Genomic DNA, 15,921 nt, shown 5'->3' on the forward strand with positions numbered 1-15,921 from the left:
TTAGAGTAGCAAACATTAACCTTTTTTAATAACATTGTCTCTATAAAATGTTTTTGCAATTCGTAAAAATGAAAAGGACAAAACATAATCCAGTAGAAAAATATTTTAACATTTAAAAGCATCAGTAAATGTTTGCAAGCACACCTCATCTCACAAGAATCAGTACCTTCTACTGAAAAGTTAACTTTTAAAACTAGTTTCAGGTCCATATTGTAGTATATACAGACATTAAGAACAAAATATTCCATGCTAAACACCACAGATGAAAGTATTAAAGGAATCAGAATTCAGAAATTAAGATATGTCGACAACTCATTAGTTCTTGTCATATATGACAGATACCAGAGTTCTATTATTGTCCTGCTCATCAAAGATACTTTGATTTTACATTGTACCTGTATCAGACACAAAACCCTTTTGGGTTTTCCAGTTTTTGAATATATAAATACTCCCCTGTGAAGAAAGAGATTTTGAGGTTGGAAGTGAACTATTCTTTTACCTGTGGAATTTAGATATATTTGCTCTGAAGTACCTAGACTTCTGTAGATAGAAGGTAGGGCAGTATGGATATATAGCAAGGAACAAAACAAAATGTGTGTACGTGTGTGTAAAGAAAAAGAAATACAATTTAAGAGACTTCGGTTGTCTGGAGTACATAAATCATGATTATGCATTTTAAAAGGGAGGGGTGATTTCTACTTATGAATGTAGTTATTATACAATTTCTGATTCTTAGAAAACGTCAGACCAAAATGAATAAGTTCACCAAGTTGCATTGTTCAACAATTTAACCATCTTTACCAAGTAGAGACTTTGAAAAACAGAAATTGTAAAATTTTGTGTTAAGCCACTTTTAGTTCCTGTCTAATTACATAGCACGCAATTTCTGCTACGTTCAGAATAGTTTTCAAAATGATGGAGCTTCTGTAAACATGAATGTTAAATAACAAACTTCTCAGGTCAACAAATTGTAACTTTCACGAAAACAGCCTATAAAAAAGCACTTTAGATCATAGTTCAAGTAATAGTTGTTGTTCTTCAAAGCCAAGCCCTGTAACAAACTACTCAAAATCCTGTGTCCAGAATATATTCTACAATCACACGAACTGTCTTGAATGCCTGCAGTCCAGTTTAAGGAATGTACAATTCAACATAAAGTCATGAATGTTACCTTCAGGTACAGATTTAGGCACGTTCTCTCCAAAATTTTAATTTAAAAATCTAAACTACAGATCTATTTTTAAATAGTATAAGAATAAATATTTCCAGCTTTGAGGAAGCTTGAAAGTGTTCCTTTTGAATTTTCTGGCCTAACAACTTGGTGTAGCTTCTATTCTTCCACAAAGGCTGCTGCTGCCATTGGAGTTCTCATATTTCCTCTCGCTGAAGAAGTGAATTCTTCTATTTCAGCATTAAGTTTGCTGATTACCCACTCCAATGCTTCACGTCCCTGTAAAGATACACATTCTTCATTGAAACAAGTCCAAGTATCTCAGAGATCATAGTAATTTACAGAAATGAGAGTGATCATAAATGTTAATTATATTGGTATTACTTTAACATTTAGAATCACCAGGTTAAAGGGTGTAAAGTCTCTATGTTGTATTCAGAATAAGCTTTTTTTTAAAATTGTGGTGGTTCCCAAATTCAAGAACATGGTCAGCTGATCATATTTCAGTAGCCATTTTTTTTTTTTAAAAAAAAAATCTGTTTCCTTGGGCTTTTGGAAGCATTTAATATATATTATCTATTGGCAGCAACCTTTTGTTTTTATCATGATACATTTTGATCATGATGTGAATACCATGAACACCTTGACTCAGAAGGAAATAAGGAAAGAGAAGTCATGCATAGAGTCATGGAAAAACAGGTCAACCCAAAGGAAAAGCTATCCACTGGAAATGGGGAAACTGATGAAAAAAGATATCACATATAACTATCTTGCTGTTCAAACTAAATAGAGATAGCTTAAATAGATAATATAATATGAAGGAAGAATCTAAATCAGGGGTCCTCAAACCTGGCCACTAAGACTTGTGGACTTCAACTCCCAGAATTCCCCAAGCCAGCCTGGGGAATTCTGGGAGTTGAAGTCCACAAGTCTTAAAGTGGCCAAGTTTGAGGACCCTTGATCTAAATTGTGAAAAATTCCACTAGGCCACAAAAGCTTCTTAGGTTCTGTTGCCTCTTACACAGGTGTGGGCAATAAATTTTCCCAAGGGGCCACATGAGAAACTGGGACTGTTGTGGAGAGCTGCTGCTCCGCCCTCTGCTGCTCCTGCCCCCGCCTTGCCCCCCACTGCTGTGGGCCAGACAGGGACCACCCATGGGCCAGATGTAGCCCGCAAGCTGTAAAATGCTCAGGACTGCTCTTACGGGGTAAATATTTGGGTTAAAAATTCAGCAACGTGCATTTCAGCATCACTTGACAAATATGTTAATTATGAAATATCCACATTTCATTTACTAAAATGCTATTTAGGCAGTCTATTCTGTATGAATGACTCTGTTAGTTACTTTTGCAAGAATGTTTCTGGCCTGATGTCATTAATTTTGATTGTAATGCTTGAATTAAGAAAAGATCCAATCTTCTACCTCAACACTTCTCAAGATAATTCTTCATAATACGCTTGTTATGCTTATCACCTATATCAGGGGTTCCCAACCGGGGCTACCCGCATCCCCTGGGGATACGAGACGATATTCTGGGGGTGCAAAAACTTGGGTTTTCAAAATTATAGTGTATATGCATAATTCGTTGCCGTTATTTTGAACTTTTGTAAGGGGTGCGAGAATATACCATACGCTTTCTAGGGGTGCGGGGTATAGAATAGGTTGGGAACCGCTGACCTATATGATCAATATTGTTATCTTACTTTTCTTTTTAATTTTTGTAAACATTGTGTCAATGCTGCTAATATTGGATATTCTTGTTTTGACAAAATATGCAGAACTGTCTGGTATTTTTAGAGTTAACTTAGATGATGCTGGGAGAGGAGGAGAAAGAATGTGTATAGAGAGTAATTACAGGGGCAACCAGGAAGTGAACCTTTGCCCCCAGGCTGATTGGAGAACCTGATTTATGACTGCAAAATAGCGGAGGGGAATAGGCAGGAATATTATGTGCCAGGGGAGGGGAATTTAGTTCTTGGCATCCATCCATGCCGTGCTGACACTCTGTTACACAAAATAAAGACTTTTTAGGATAAACAATGCCTGGAAGTTCTTTGAAGTGTTTCATTAGTCGGAACCATGACACATTGATTAAATGGCTAAAAGTAATATATTATCCAAACAGATTAACTGCGAAAAAAAATCTGTTACAGCAGAGGTCCCCAATCTTTTGGGCACCAGGGACCGGTTCCGTGGAGAAAGTTTTTTTGGCGGACTGGAGGGGACGTGCTTTTGTGTGCTGCCTGCATCTCGCGGATGGAGCTTTGCTTGTTTGTGCGGACTGGTTACTGGCATGCCACGGACCGGGGGTTGGGGACCCCTGTGTTACAAGATAGTTTAGTCTTCCAAGCTTTTGGACTTCTAGTATGAGAGAACTTCCATTAAGGATGAGCTCCAGCACGAGTCCAAAAGCTTGGAAGACTAAACCCTCTGGTCCCAATGACTGACCCAGCTTGGATCCTGTAACATTATCCTGGGACACCTAAGTTTGCCTTAATTTGTGAAAAAAAATCTGTGTTAACCTCACAGGTGAATTACTTTCATTAGTAATCATTCAGGGTATATTCAAGTTTGAAATAGGTAATATTCATAAAATATAGCACAGCCCTTAATAAGCTCTTATTTTCATTCCATCCCAACTTTGAAAGCAGAAATATACTTTGCCCATCTGCCTTGCTAGTTCTCTAATATAAATACAATAATCATCCATATGGTTATTTTTCCAATATTAGCAGTAAAGTCACAGCCTCTGTGAAGATTTGCGTTCCCTTTTCATGTTCACAATTTTCAAGTTCACATTTTTTGCAAAGTTTAGATGCTCATCCACTATTCTCTCCTGTCTTCTCAAAGTAAGTTAGTAATACATACTTTTTTGGCATTAGAAGAAATTGTATTTTCCATTAGTCCTTCTAAGTAACTGCTGAGACTAACTCCTTTTACACAAATGGTTGCTTCTTGAGTCAAAATAGTTCTGTGGAAAAAATGACAATAGTTTACCAATTTATTTCTCAAAATGTAATAAGGAGCTATTTCATTCTTTCTATGTCTATAAAAAATTCCACATATTACAAGAACAACCAATCAATTTCCACAGGGATAAGAGTGTTCATAGATACACTAAATAGTAGGGAATGGGCAACCAATAATCTCAAAATTGCTTTAAACCCTAAGGTGTGGGTGTGCATTTCTGTGTTTGTGTGGATGGTTCTTGGAATTCCTTTTGACAAAGATTACTGAAAACAGTACTGTTTTCTGCCATAATAATATATAGTACAGGTAATGCTTGACTTATAACTATTTGTTTAGTGACTGTTTAAAGTCACAATGGCACTGAAAAGTGACTGATGACTGTTTTTCACACATACAAGAGCCGTGATAGTACAGTGATTAGAATGCAGTATTGCAGGCTAATTCTGCCAACAGTTCGATTCTGACAGACTCAAGGTTGACTCAGCCTTCCAGCCTTCCGAGGTCAGTAAAATGAGGACCCAGATTGTTGGGGGCCATATGCTGACTCTGTAAACTGCTTAGCGAGGGCTGTAAAGCAGTATATAAGTCTAATGCTACAATCATTGCAACATCTGCATGGTCACATGATCAAACTTCAGGCACTTGGCAACTGACATATATTAGTCCAAGTATATTGAGCAGTATTTTGATTATTTTTAAATGAGCTACTGTTATTTCATACCATAAAGATAAATAGAATAAAATTCTGAAAATACATTACTTACTTTTCTGGCTCTTGAGGATGTGGCTTATAAATTAGTCTCTCATCTACCGACACCAGATTTGTAAATGAAATCTACAAGAAATTTAAGTGTCAGCGTTAAAAAATAATTCAGTGAACACAATTCACTTGTGAGACCATAATTCAATAAACATAGATTACATTGGCTTCCTCAGATACAGATTTCATTGTACTTTCTCATAAGACCACATGACACACAAATGCATTATGATCTATAACTATAATAATGAAGTAAACCATTTCACTTGGAAGGATACCATTTTAGAAAAGACAGTCAATTTTACAAAGTACAAAACAGATACTTCCTGAGAAAAACCTGAACTGCTAAGGACTTCTGAAGAGATATTTGGAAGTATGACATTACAGGAATTAAGTCTACGAGAAATGTTTAATTTCATTTTTTAAATACTTACATTAATAGACTTGAGCTCCATTGTTTTCTCAACTGGGTCAACTACAGAGTGCTCTTGAACATAGGTTCTCATTCTACAAGCACCAATAAGCTAGAAGATAAATATAGCATTAGCTGCATTGTGACATAAGCAGAGCATCAAAAGCTGAATTACATTATGCTGTTTCGAGGGCATGAAATAAGAAACAATCTAGAATTTTTCTCCTCTTGCATCGAGTTCCCCTTCCATAACGGTTGTTTTAAAATATAAATTGGATTTTCCTGCTTCTGTACCCTGATTTAACCGAATCTCTTTCAAATCAAATATGTGAATCAAATGCATACACCCTTAATACTTATGCAAAATTCAATCGTCCATGACATGCCCTAGCCTAGATATATACCCATGATGGAGGAATGGGTTATAAACATGGGATAGAAGGTTAAGGAGGGAGGACAGAAAGTAAGCTTGTAATTGCTGCAAAGGAAATGGAAAGTCACTTCCTTAATTACCTTTTTCTTTTTCTAACTTACTTTTCATACTTTTTCTTTTATCTTTCCTCTTTAACTTTTCTTTATATACTTTCATATTTATCTTATCTTGCAGACTTACTGCAACTCTCTCCAATATTTTCTATTCAAATTCTACAGAAATTAATCTATATACTATTAAAATTCTTCTGTTTGTCACCTTCAATTACTCCAAACAGTGCATCATAGTGCAAAAAGATTTGAATCAAGGTACTTCAAATCCACTAACTTAAAAGAATGCACACAAAATGCAGGACCCATTAATCCAGGGATCCCCAACCCCCAGTCTGTGCACTGACACCGGGCCACAGGATGCCAGAAACCGGTCTGTGCAAACAAGCAAAGCCCCATCTGCGGGATGCAGGCAGTACAAGAAACCACGCCCCCTCTGGTCCGCGGAAAAACTTTTCCACGGAACCGGTCCCTGGTGCTCAAAAGGTTGGGGACCTTTGCATTAATCCCATATAACTGAAATTTTAAGGATCTTCACACCAATTGTATTCACAAACTTGTGGCTGCTGCAACTTTGCCACGGTTGCGTGAGTGTGGTTTTCTGTATTCTCTGCCAGCTTTCCACAAGCAAAGTCAATGGGAAAGCCAGTAGAAAGTCAAAAATTGCTCCCGCTCCCATGCTTTTTCACCTGCTTGTGGTTATTCTGTTTCTCTGTTTAAGAAAGGAAGTATTTCTGAAAGAAAGACTCAGTGGGGTTGTGCGTTGTCTAGTATAGATATAAATGTATAGAAATATGTAAGTTAATAAATATGTATTTATAACCACCATTTGTTTCTCAATTTATAAAACTTTTCTGCATTTAAACTGACATTTGTATAAAAATCGTTCTTATGTGTTTGTGTTGCTAAAATTGAAATTACTTGACCAACTAATTTTCATGCTATCCAAAACAGCATAAGGGATGTAATCTGAGGAAAAAAGGAACAATAAAGCAATTCAGTTTTGCTCTAACATGCAGTTGTTTATCATGTAATAGGAACAATGAATTCATTCATCAGCTATAAAGAGCTGCTGCACAATCCAATGTACCAGTCACCTTTATTATAAAAAACTAAATGAATATGCAATAGTAACTCTATGTGAGAATTTGGTCTATTCAAATTCTGAATACTGCTCAATTATGGAAATATCTACTTTTGTAACTTAAAAAACAGAAATTCTAAAGAAAACATAATGCAAAATGCTACAATGTGGACTGTAAGCTATATTTTGTAAAACCAAAGTTATATGACAAACATTCAAAGAAAACTTTTGAAAGCCCTAACTCTTGGTATGGCACTTACCGATTTTACAATTGAGGGCATTCCCCATTCTGTACTCAGCAGCCGGTGGCTATGTAATTTTCCATTAGTATCTACATGACGGTCCAAAACATCAACTCCAACTACGCTGGGATTCATGGGATTGGGGTATTTCTGCATAGCAGCTGTAGTAACAGTCTTCCAAGGGTGACTATAAAGCAAAAACAAAAACACAAGGATGACCATTAGGCTACATAATGTATGGATGGGCAACCATCAATTACCATTTTGTTTGTTCTTCGTGGGTCAATTTTGGGGACACTTTTGAGACTTTTTCGTACAGTGAATCGCTGTGTATCTGTCATACAAAAACATCAAGATTGCTCACTATTAGTGGATTGAATTGTGTTTTCAAATGTTCCTCCAGCTAGCTTCAGTACAGAACGCCATACATATGTGAATACGCATCGCTTATTTTCATGCGCATTGTGCAGCAGCCTCTACCCATACCGTGGTGCGCTATTGGCCAGAATGAGCAGTGATGGAGGGTGGAGCGCTTCTTTTGAAACATCGCATGCTGAGTGGCTGTCCCCTGTGACATCAGCTGTAATGTCAATGTAACTGTTGAAACTAGGTTTATCGATATCCACATCTTTTTCTAATGTTCCAGTGCAGTCGAAAATTTAGTTTGCAGGTAGTGCCTTTCATTTCGAAGACCTCTCAACATGGCCGATAAGAGGAAGTGTCACCAATATTCGACGGAATACCTAAAATTGGGATTCATTCCATCTCCTTCCAACATACAGCTTTTGTTTTGTCTTCTTTGTGAGAAAACATTTTCAAATGAAGCGATGAAGCCTTCCCAACTGAAAGACCATTTGGTAAGAATTCATTTGGATAAAGCCGACAAACTGGCATAGTTTTTCCAGTCCTTAAAGGCCAAGTTTGAGGGTTGCAGCACTGTTGGGAAGTTATTTGGAAAATCGTCACTCAATGCCGACAAGGGGCTCATTTGTTCCTATGAAGTATCTTTGTTGATAGCAAAATGTGGCAAATCTCACACTATCGAGAAACGCTAATTTTACCAGCAGTGAAACAGATTGTTGCCACCATGTTGGGGCCCAGAGCAAGCACTATCATGTAATCGATTCCTTTGAGCAATTACACCTTATCAAAAAGAATTGATGAAATGGCTGCTGATGTGGAAGAAAGGCTTATTGACACTTTGAAAAATACAGAATTCGTGATGCAGACTGACGAGTCAACGATTCATGAAAATGAAGCCTTGTTATTGGCTTATGTCCGTTTCATCAGCGGAAATGAAGAGATCGGGGAAGAACTGTTATTTGTTCGAAATTTAGCCACCGACACAAAAGGTTCTTCGATATTTAAAAAGATTGAATAGTTTTTTTAATGAGAGAAACATCCCTTTGATATCGGTATGTCCCGATGACCATTTTAAAGAAAACAAAAAAAGTGTTTGCATAAATTGAAGAATTATTTCCTATGTTGTGATTGTGAGGTTATGTTGGGGGATGGGACAATGATAACTTCCTCATTGGCTCAAGGGGGCGATTCGTTCAAAAAGGTTAAGAACCACTGGACTAGATGACCTCCAAGGTCCCTTCCAACTTTATTATGATTATTAAAAGGTAATACTGTAATTCCCCAGGACAACCATTTTGTCACAATCACACTGTAAACAAAAAAACACCACTTGCAACGACTGAAAGCTAAATCCTAGCATTGTTAACTAGAATTCCTGTGATTGAGAAACGGCCAAGCTCCTCTCTTCCGCGTTTGCTCCTTCTCCCCTCTTTCTTTCCCTTTACCGATCGCAGCGTTTATAATCAAACATACTGTACGTTTGAACATCTGTCCATAAGGGCAGGACACGGGAAAAGAAACAGAGAAACTCTTGCTTTCTACAAAAGAGAAGCAACCTTTGGAAACGAGGTGCTCAGACAGGGGGGCGCCCTTCGCGGCCTCCCCAAAGGTTGTTCCTTCCTTCCTTCGAACTCCCCAACGGGAAGAAAAGGAGCCGAGGGCTGCAAAGCTTCAAGCCTTCTCCCGAGCAAATGTGGGAGGCTCTGACTCCCGCGAACACCCCTCACTCGGCCTGGGAGGATGATGGGCCCTGCAGTCCCTCGCCCTGGGGGGAACGCACGCACCACCTCCGCCAAGGTCAGCCCTGGCGGATTTACCCGCGCCCAGAGACGCGGGGAGGAATGAGGAAGAATGAATGAGCTGCCGAGGCTGATGGCCGCAGGCGAAGACCAACGCTCTCCCCGGGGGTCGAAGGACTGTCCAGCCTCCACGGCTCCCCCGCCGGGATGGAATGGGAGCCTCCGTTACCCTAGTGACCCCGCCGCTGCGCCCCGGTCCATCCCCCACCGGAACTCCTCAGACGCCTCGGCCACTCACTCGAAGGTGTGCTCCGAGGTCCAGATCTTCATCGTGAGGGCGGCGGTGCTTCCTCCCAACCCTCTTCGGAGACGCTTCCTTCGCCAGCCCGCCGAGACTGACCAGGAACTCGCGGCGAGGTAGCGGCGCAGAAGAAGCCGGGCGAGGCGGAGACCCAAAAGCGCCTGCGCGGCTGGCCCGAGGAGAGGTCGCAAACGAGTGGGTGGGGCCAAGCCTCGGGGAGGCCTCGGATAGGGCAGTTTCCTATTCAGGGCCGGTGACGTCAGAACAGAAATCAACGTTCCTTTTTTTTCACCCGGCCCGTTGAGAGCGGTTCCCGGCTGTGCCTGTGTGAAGAGGTAACGGTCTCGCTTAAGCTTGGGGCAGAGCCGGCCGGGGTTGCGAGGAGGCGAGATTCGCGACGTCCCTTCCTCCCCATCTTGCTATTATAATAATTATTCCATTAATAATAATTCCATTAGCAGCACTGTGGCCCTGGGAGCCTCAGTGAGATGGACAAGAAACTTCCATACTTTAAGTTTCATCTCAAGCACAGGTTAAGTAATTGTAGAAAAAGACTGTTTCAGCAGTTAGAACCAAAAATGCAATACAGGTAGTCCTCGACTTACAACCATTTGTTTAGTGACTGTTTGAAGCTATAACGGAACTGAAAAAATTGTTTTTTCACACTTGCAACTTGCAGCATCTCTGTGGTCATGTGATCAAAATTTGGACACTTGGTAACTGTCTCATATTTATGATGGTTGTGGGATCCCGGGATTATGTGCTTACTTTTTGCAACTTTCTGACAAAATGGTGAAGCCAGATTCACTTAACAGCCTTGTTATTAACAACTGCAATGATTCACTTAGCAACTGTGGCAAGAAAGATCCTAAAATGGGGCAAAACTCACTTAACTGTGTCACTTAGCAATGGAAATTTTGGGCTCCATTATGGTCCTAAGTGAAGGACTACTTCTATCAATGAAATAATATTTGTAGCTCAAAGTTGATGATGTTGCCTAGTTTGGTGATGAAACGTTTGGAAGAAAACCACCAAGCTCAGTGAGCACCAAGTACCCCATAGCCATTTGTCCGAAATGGTATAGGGTTTCCTGCCTGACCAGAGGGTTGGACTCAATGATCTCCAAGGTCCCTTCAAACTTCTTCTTCTTCTTCTTCTTCTTCTTCTTCTTCTTCTTCTTCTTCTTCTTCTTCTTCTTCTTCTTCTTCTTCTTCTTCTTCTTCTTCTTCTTCTTCTTCTTCTTCTTCTTCTTCTTCTTCTTCTTCTTCTTCTTCTTCTTCTTCCTCCTCCTCCTCCTCCTCCTCCTCCTCCTCCTCCTCCTCCTCCTCCTCCTTCTTCTTCTTTATCATCATTATTATAAAATGCTATATATTCAAATCAGTCAGACACACTACCATTCTGATATATACACAACAATAAAAAGACACTGATCATATGTGAGGCTTGAACAATACAAAACATTGATTCTAGGTAACATTCCACAAGTGATAAATTAGAGTTACATTTCTCTTTTCCAACTGGGTTTGTATCTTCCTTAAAACTTGCAAGTATATCCAAGGACTTTCAGAATAAGGTCTCTATTGTTTAGTGCTGAAAAAATAAGTTCTCACAAGCTAAAAAGAAAAAAAAAACATGTTCCCCTGAAGTTAGAAAGGAGGCCTAGATTGATTGTTAAAAATGCTAATAATAAATTCCAGGTAAAGCTTTTTTAGGTTTTTCCAAATTAGGTGCATTCCCTAATAATCTCATTCAGAATTGTAGCATTGGAAAGGACACAAGGATGTAGTCCAGGGGTATCAAACTGCTAGCCCGCGGGCTGGACACATCATGCAGAAGCCGTGCCCATCCCACTGCTGGCAATGGCAAAACAGTCCTGATACGTTGCGCGATGTCACATGACGTCGTGAGTTTGACATGTCTGATGTAGTCCAACCTTCTGCAATTTGAGCTACATTGCTTGCCTGTTTACTTCCCAGTCTAAGATGCTGGCCAGGAATTTTAGGCTTCATTATTAGCATTTTAAAAAGTGATATTATCTATTACATCTGCTAGATATAGTATGTCGAGTCTCAAGTGTTGTCTCCAAACTCAGGCACCCACCTTGTGGAACATTCTTCCCCCACCCAAAGTTATGTGAGCTCCATCTCTGTTAATGTTTTGGAAATCCTCAAGACCTGGTTATATCATCAGGTCTGTGGGTCCCAGGGAACTGAACATTTGTTAGATGGCTGCACTACTGAAGTGGATATACTTGCTCTCTCTCCCCATGCCTGGGGTTGATATATTTTCATTTTAATAATATTTATTTTTTAGTATTAACTTTTAATATTTGTGTTCATTTTTATACACGCATTTATACACACATTTTATACACACATCTAACAAATAAATGTTCAAGAAAATCAAATCAGCCCTGAGAGATGGCTGTTCAGCCTTTAAAAAAAAAATCCAAAGCTCCATGGCTTTCATAAGTAGGTTGTTCTGCTGTCCTAGAGATCTTACCTTCAAGATTTTCTCTCATGAAAGTTAAATAATCTATCCACGGTGGCTGATAGTAATGGAAGGGCATTTATTTATTACCGTTCTAACATTTCCATTTATTTATTATCATTCTAACATTTACCACCAAAGGCTGATATTTTCAATATGCTTTCTCTTGGAACCATGTTTTTACTATTATTTTTAATAGAAACTTACCAGGGAAGAAGTAGTAATTGTACATGATGAGATGAAACTTTTATGAAAGTTATACATAACTGTAGTCTTACCTATCTGAAAACACTAAACTGGGAAAATTTATTCTTAATGAACCAAAACCAAGCTTGCAATATACCATTTCCTTATGCAATTCACCACCCATGGGGCAAAAAGGCAAAATATTTGTAATTCTCTATCATTGTGAAATTGCAAATAGCTCCTCAAATCAGCCTCTATGATTTCTTTAGTCAGCTTAAAGTATCTCTCAAAGCAAACAAGGTATGGCATTAATCCACCCAGAGCTCAAACTGTACCTTATCAAAAAACTTAGTTTTTTTAATCATAATCTTATTAGAACAGTACAAAGATAAAAAACTAATATAAAGTAAGGAAAATGTAAAAAGTAGAGGAAAGAAAAAAAGAATGCAAAGAGATGGAAAAAAGAAAATAAAAAATAATATGTAAAAGATGACAAGTATAACCTGTGGTTGTGCAGCCCTCCTTGGCGGTACTCCTGAACATTATATACATGGTGGCTGATCTTTCATCCATCCCAAAATCTTTGGCATTGCAGGCACCAATCTTACATTGTTTGAGGTAATTTTCTTCCTGGCTAAATGGGGTGCAGCTAGGGCCAAAGGAGCATTCATCCATGGAAATCTGGTTTTATCATAACTTTTGTTGAAAGATGAGATTATGCAAAACATTTACTATTGTTGTAGCAGGTTAATGGCTTTAGGGATGATCAGAGTTCTGGAATGTTTCTCAAGGAATTGAGTTTCCTTTGGATGTTTTGATTTATAGAGCACCATTCCTCAGAGAGTTCTCATAGCAAAATTGGGCCACAAAAGCATTCTTTTCAGTTAAGCTTGCTCTTTTTCTGACTAAGGTATCACTTGAGTCTTGTAAATTGGGAAAATGGGGCTGTGTTTGGATATAATTACAGAATATCTCTGCTGCCTCAAGGCAGTTGTAGCAATCCAAAGAAATGGACCTTGTACACCCTGGAATCATATTAACAAATCTGAGGTCTCAGTAATGAAACAGAATATCCAAAAATAGCAGGATATTTTTCTCACCCAGGAGCAAAATATTTTTTGGATTGTGAGCAAATACTAAGGAGTTGCTCCAATCACTATTCAGAAACGTGCTCACCTTGCTTCTTAAAGGAGACACAATCTGACTAAAACAGACCAATACAATTGCATCTGAGGAAACTAAAGGAAAGATTCAAAATCTAAATTTTGCTGTTAGTCACGTTTCTTATGTGCTATAAGATGTTCTATACCTGCTAATATTTTGTGTAATTCCTTTGCTTGGATTTGAACTTTGGATAGACAATTGTAATTCTCTCCAACTGAGTAAGCTATTTGGTATCAGTGTTATTCATAAAATAGGTAATTCACACATTCTTCAACATCAATTTTGGTCACCACGATGTAAAAAAGATGTTGAGACTCTAGAAAGAGTACAGAGAAGAGCAAAAAAGATGATTAGGGGACTGGAGGCTAAAGCATATAAGGAAAGGTTGATGGAATTGGGTGTGTCTAGTTTAATGAAGAGAAGCACAAGAGGGGACATGATAGCAGTGTTCCAATATCTCAGGCTGCCACAAAGAAGAGGGAGTCAAGCTATTTTTCAAAGCGCCTGAAGGCAGGACAAGAAGTAACAGGTGGAAACTAATCAAGGAGAGAAGCAACCTAGAACTAAGGAAAAACTTCCTGACAGTTAGAACAATTAACCAATGGAACAACCTGCCTCCAGAAGCTGTGAATGCGCCAACACTGGAAGTTTTTAAGATGAGACTGGACAGCCATTTGTCCAAAATGGTATAGGGTTTCCTGCCTGAGCAGGGGGCTGGACTAGATCAGTGGTTCTTAACCCTTTTGAACGAATTGCCCCCTTGAGCCAATGAGGAAGTTGTCATCGCCCCCTCCCCCAACATAACCTCTCATTCACAACATAGGAAATAATTCTTCAATTTATGCAAACACTTTTTTTGTTTTCTTTAAAATTGTCATCAGGACATATGATGCAAATAATTTATTTCCAGTCTTTTTCACATATCTCAACTGTGTGAAAAATTTTGGTGCCACCCGTCACTTTATTCCCAAACTTCATGATACATGCATTTCATTATTATCTTATTTATTCAAGACACTTAAATGTAATGACCACTGAAAACAAAATTCAACTGCAAGAAAGTGAAATGCCCGAAAAGAAAAACAGTAACATTTAATGATTGAATTACAAGTGAAATTTAAGATGCAAAAAGAAATATAAAAAGGGAATAAGAACAAACCACAATGCAGGAACTAAGAATTTCAAGACGAAAACTCTGAAACTAAATTAAGTATATATAGTCACACAAACTGTAAAAAGGATTAAAAAGACACAAAGAAAATATAATATTCAACTGGAGTGCATGCTAAAGTATAATACAAAGAGACACACAAAACAGCATGCGATGTTTCAAAAGAAGCGCTACCCCCTCCATATCTATCTATCTATCTATCTATCTATCTATCTATCTATCTATCTATCTATCTATCTATCTATCTATCTATCTATCTTCAGTGTTATCTTCATTTTAGATGTCAAAAGGGTCTCTCTTTCTCTCCCTCCCTCTCTCTCCCTCCCTCCCTCCCTCCCTCTTTCTGCCCTTGGTCTGCCAGTCCTCTTCCCCCACTCAGTGTGTGTGTGTATGTGTGTGTGTGTGTGAGAGAGAGAGAGGGAGAGAGAGGCACTTGCGTTTCCTCTCTCTCTCTCTCTCTCTCTCTCTCTCTCTCTCTTTTTTTTTTTTCTCTTTCCCCTCTCCCTCTCTCTTTCTCTCTTTCCTCTCCCTCCTTCTCCCCTTCTTTCTCCAGATGAGGAGAGAGAGAAGAAAAGGTAGAGGGCGCCGAAGGGGTGGGGAGGGGGGCAGGAGGCAGCAGAAGACCTCCTGTCACAGGCCATCCCATGTGCTGCTGGCATCCCCGGGCTGAAGTCGGGGACACGGGGCATCTGTGGAATGCCCCGCCTGTCGGCTGCATCACCAAGCCTCCCCTTGCGCCACTGGGCTTAAGTCATGCTTCTCCCAGGGGGCGGAGCACCTGGGCGCAGAGCCAGTCAGGAACCCTGCGAGGGGGCAAATCCGCATGAGAGAGAGAGAGAGAGAGAGAGAGAAGCACAAGTGCCTCTCTCTGTCTCTGTCTCTCTCTGCAAATGGTGGAGGAGGCTCAAAGCCGCAGGGGAAGGCTCAAAAGTGTCCCCAAAACTTCTCACTCCATTGCCCCCATATCGCCCCCTTTTCGTTCCTTTGCCCCCGCATCACCCCTTTTCGTTCCATCGCCCCCCTTGAAAAATGAAATCGCCCCCTGGGGGGTGATATCGCCCAGGTTAAGAACCTCTGAACTAGATGACCTCCAAGGTCCCTTCCAACTTTATTATTATTATTAGAGTATAAGAGAACATACTTTAATAGGACCATCTTTGCCTGGCTTCTTTTTCACAAAGGAATTGGATGTTTATATATAATACAGGCTGATTTGATAAAGGAATTATTGTGTCTCTGGGAGAGGCTCTCTGCTAAAGGAAATCAATGAGGAGCTTTGTTTGCACACCCAATTTTTCAGAAGCAGAGCAGTTGATTCTTCCTCTGCAGGCCTATAAAACCTAAATTATACAGCTCAACAAAATTTTGATCTGATTATTCAAG

General features: G+C 39.4%; 1 protein-coding gene across 1 annotated transcript; it reads right to left on the bottom strand.

Annotated features, from left to right (window-relative positions):
- PRELID3B (PRELI domain containing 3B) lies at positions 1–9,708 on the bottom strand. Its single transcript, XM_039364518.1, has 6 exons — positions 9,525–9,708; positions 7,143–7,311; positions 5,338–5,427; positions 4,908–4,978; positions 4,042–4,144; positions 1–1,450 (listed from the first exon to the last, which is right to left on the bottom strand). Exons 1-6 carry the CDS (start codon positions 9,554–9,556, stop codon positions 1,331–1,333), a joined length of 585 nt encoding a protein of 194 aa, XP_039220452.1. The 5' UTR covers positions 9,557–9,708; the 3' UTR covers positions 1–1,330.
- Positions 9,709–15,921: the final 6,213 nt, after the last annotated feature.

This window comes from Crotalus tigris, unplaced genomic scaffold (assembly GCF_016545835.1).
Source record: "Crotalus tigris isolate CLP2741 ecotype Arizona unplaced genomic scaffold, ASM1654583v1 scf7180000019768.410792, whole genome shotgun sequence".
NCBI lineage: Eukaryota > Metazoa > Chordata > Lepidosauria > Squamata > Viperidae > Crotalus > Crotalus tigris.

What these genes read in the sequence shown, in the direction of transcription:
- PRELID3B (XM_039364518.1), bottom strand. Translation starts at nt 9,556, where the DNA reads ATGAAGATCTGGACCTCGGAGCACACCTTCGA. An exon ending in CATCCTCAAGAGCCAGAAAA is followed by an intron (nt 4,145 to 4,907) that starts GTAAGTAATGTA and finishes TTTTTTCCACAG; the next exon opens with AACTATTTTGACTCAAGAAG. An exon ending in TTTCTTCTAATGCCAAAAAA is followed by an intron (nt 1,451 to 4,041) that starts GTATGTATTACT and finishes GTATCTTTACAG; the next exon opens with GGACGTGAAGCATTGGAGTG.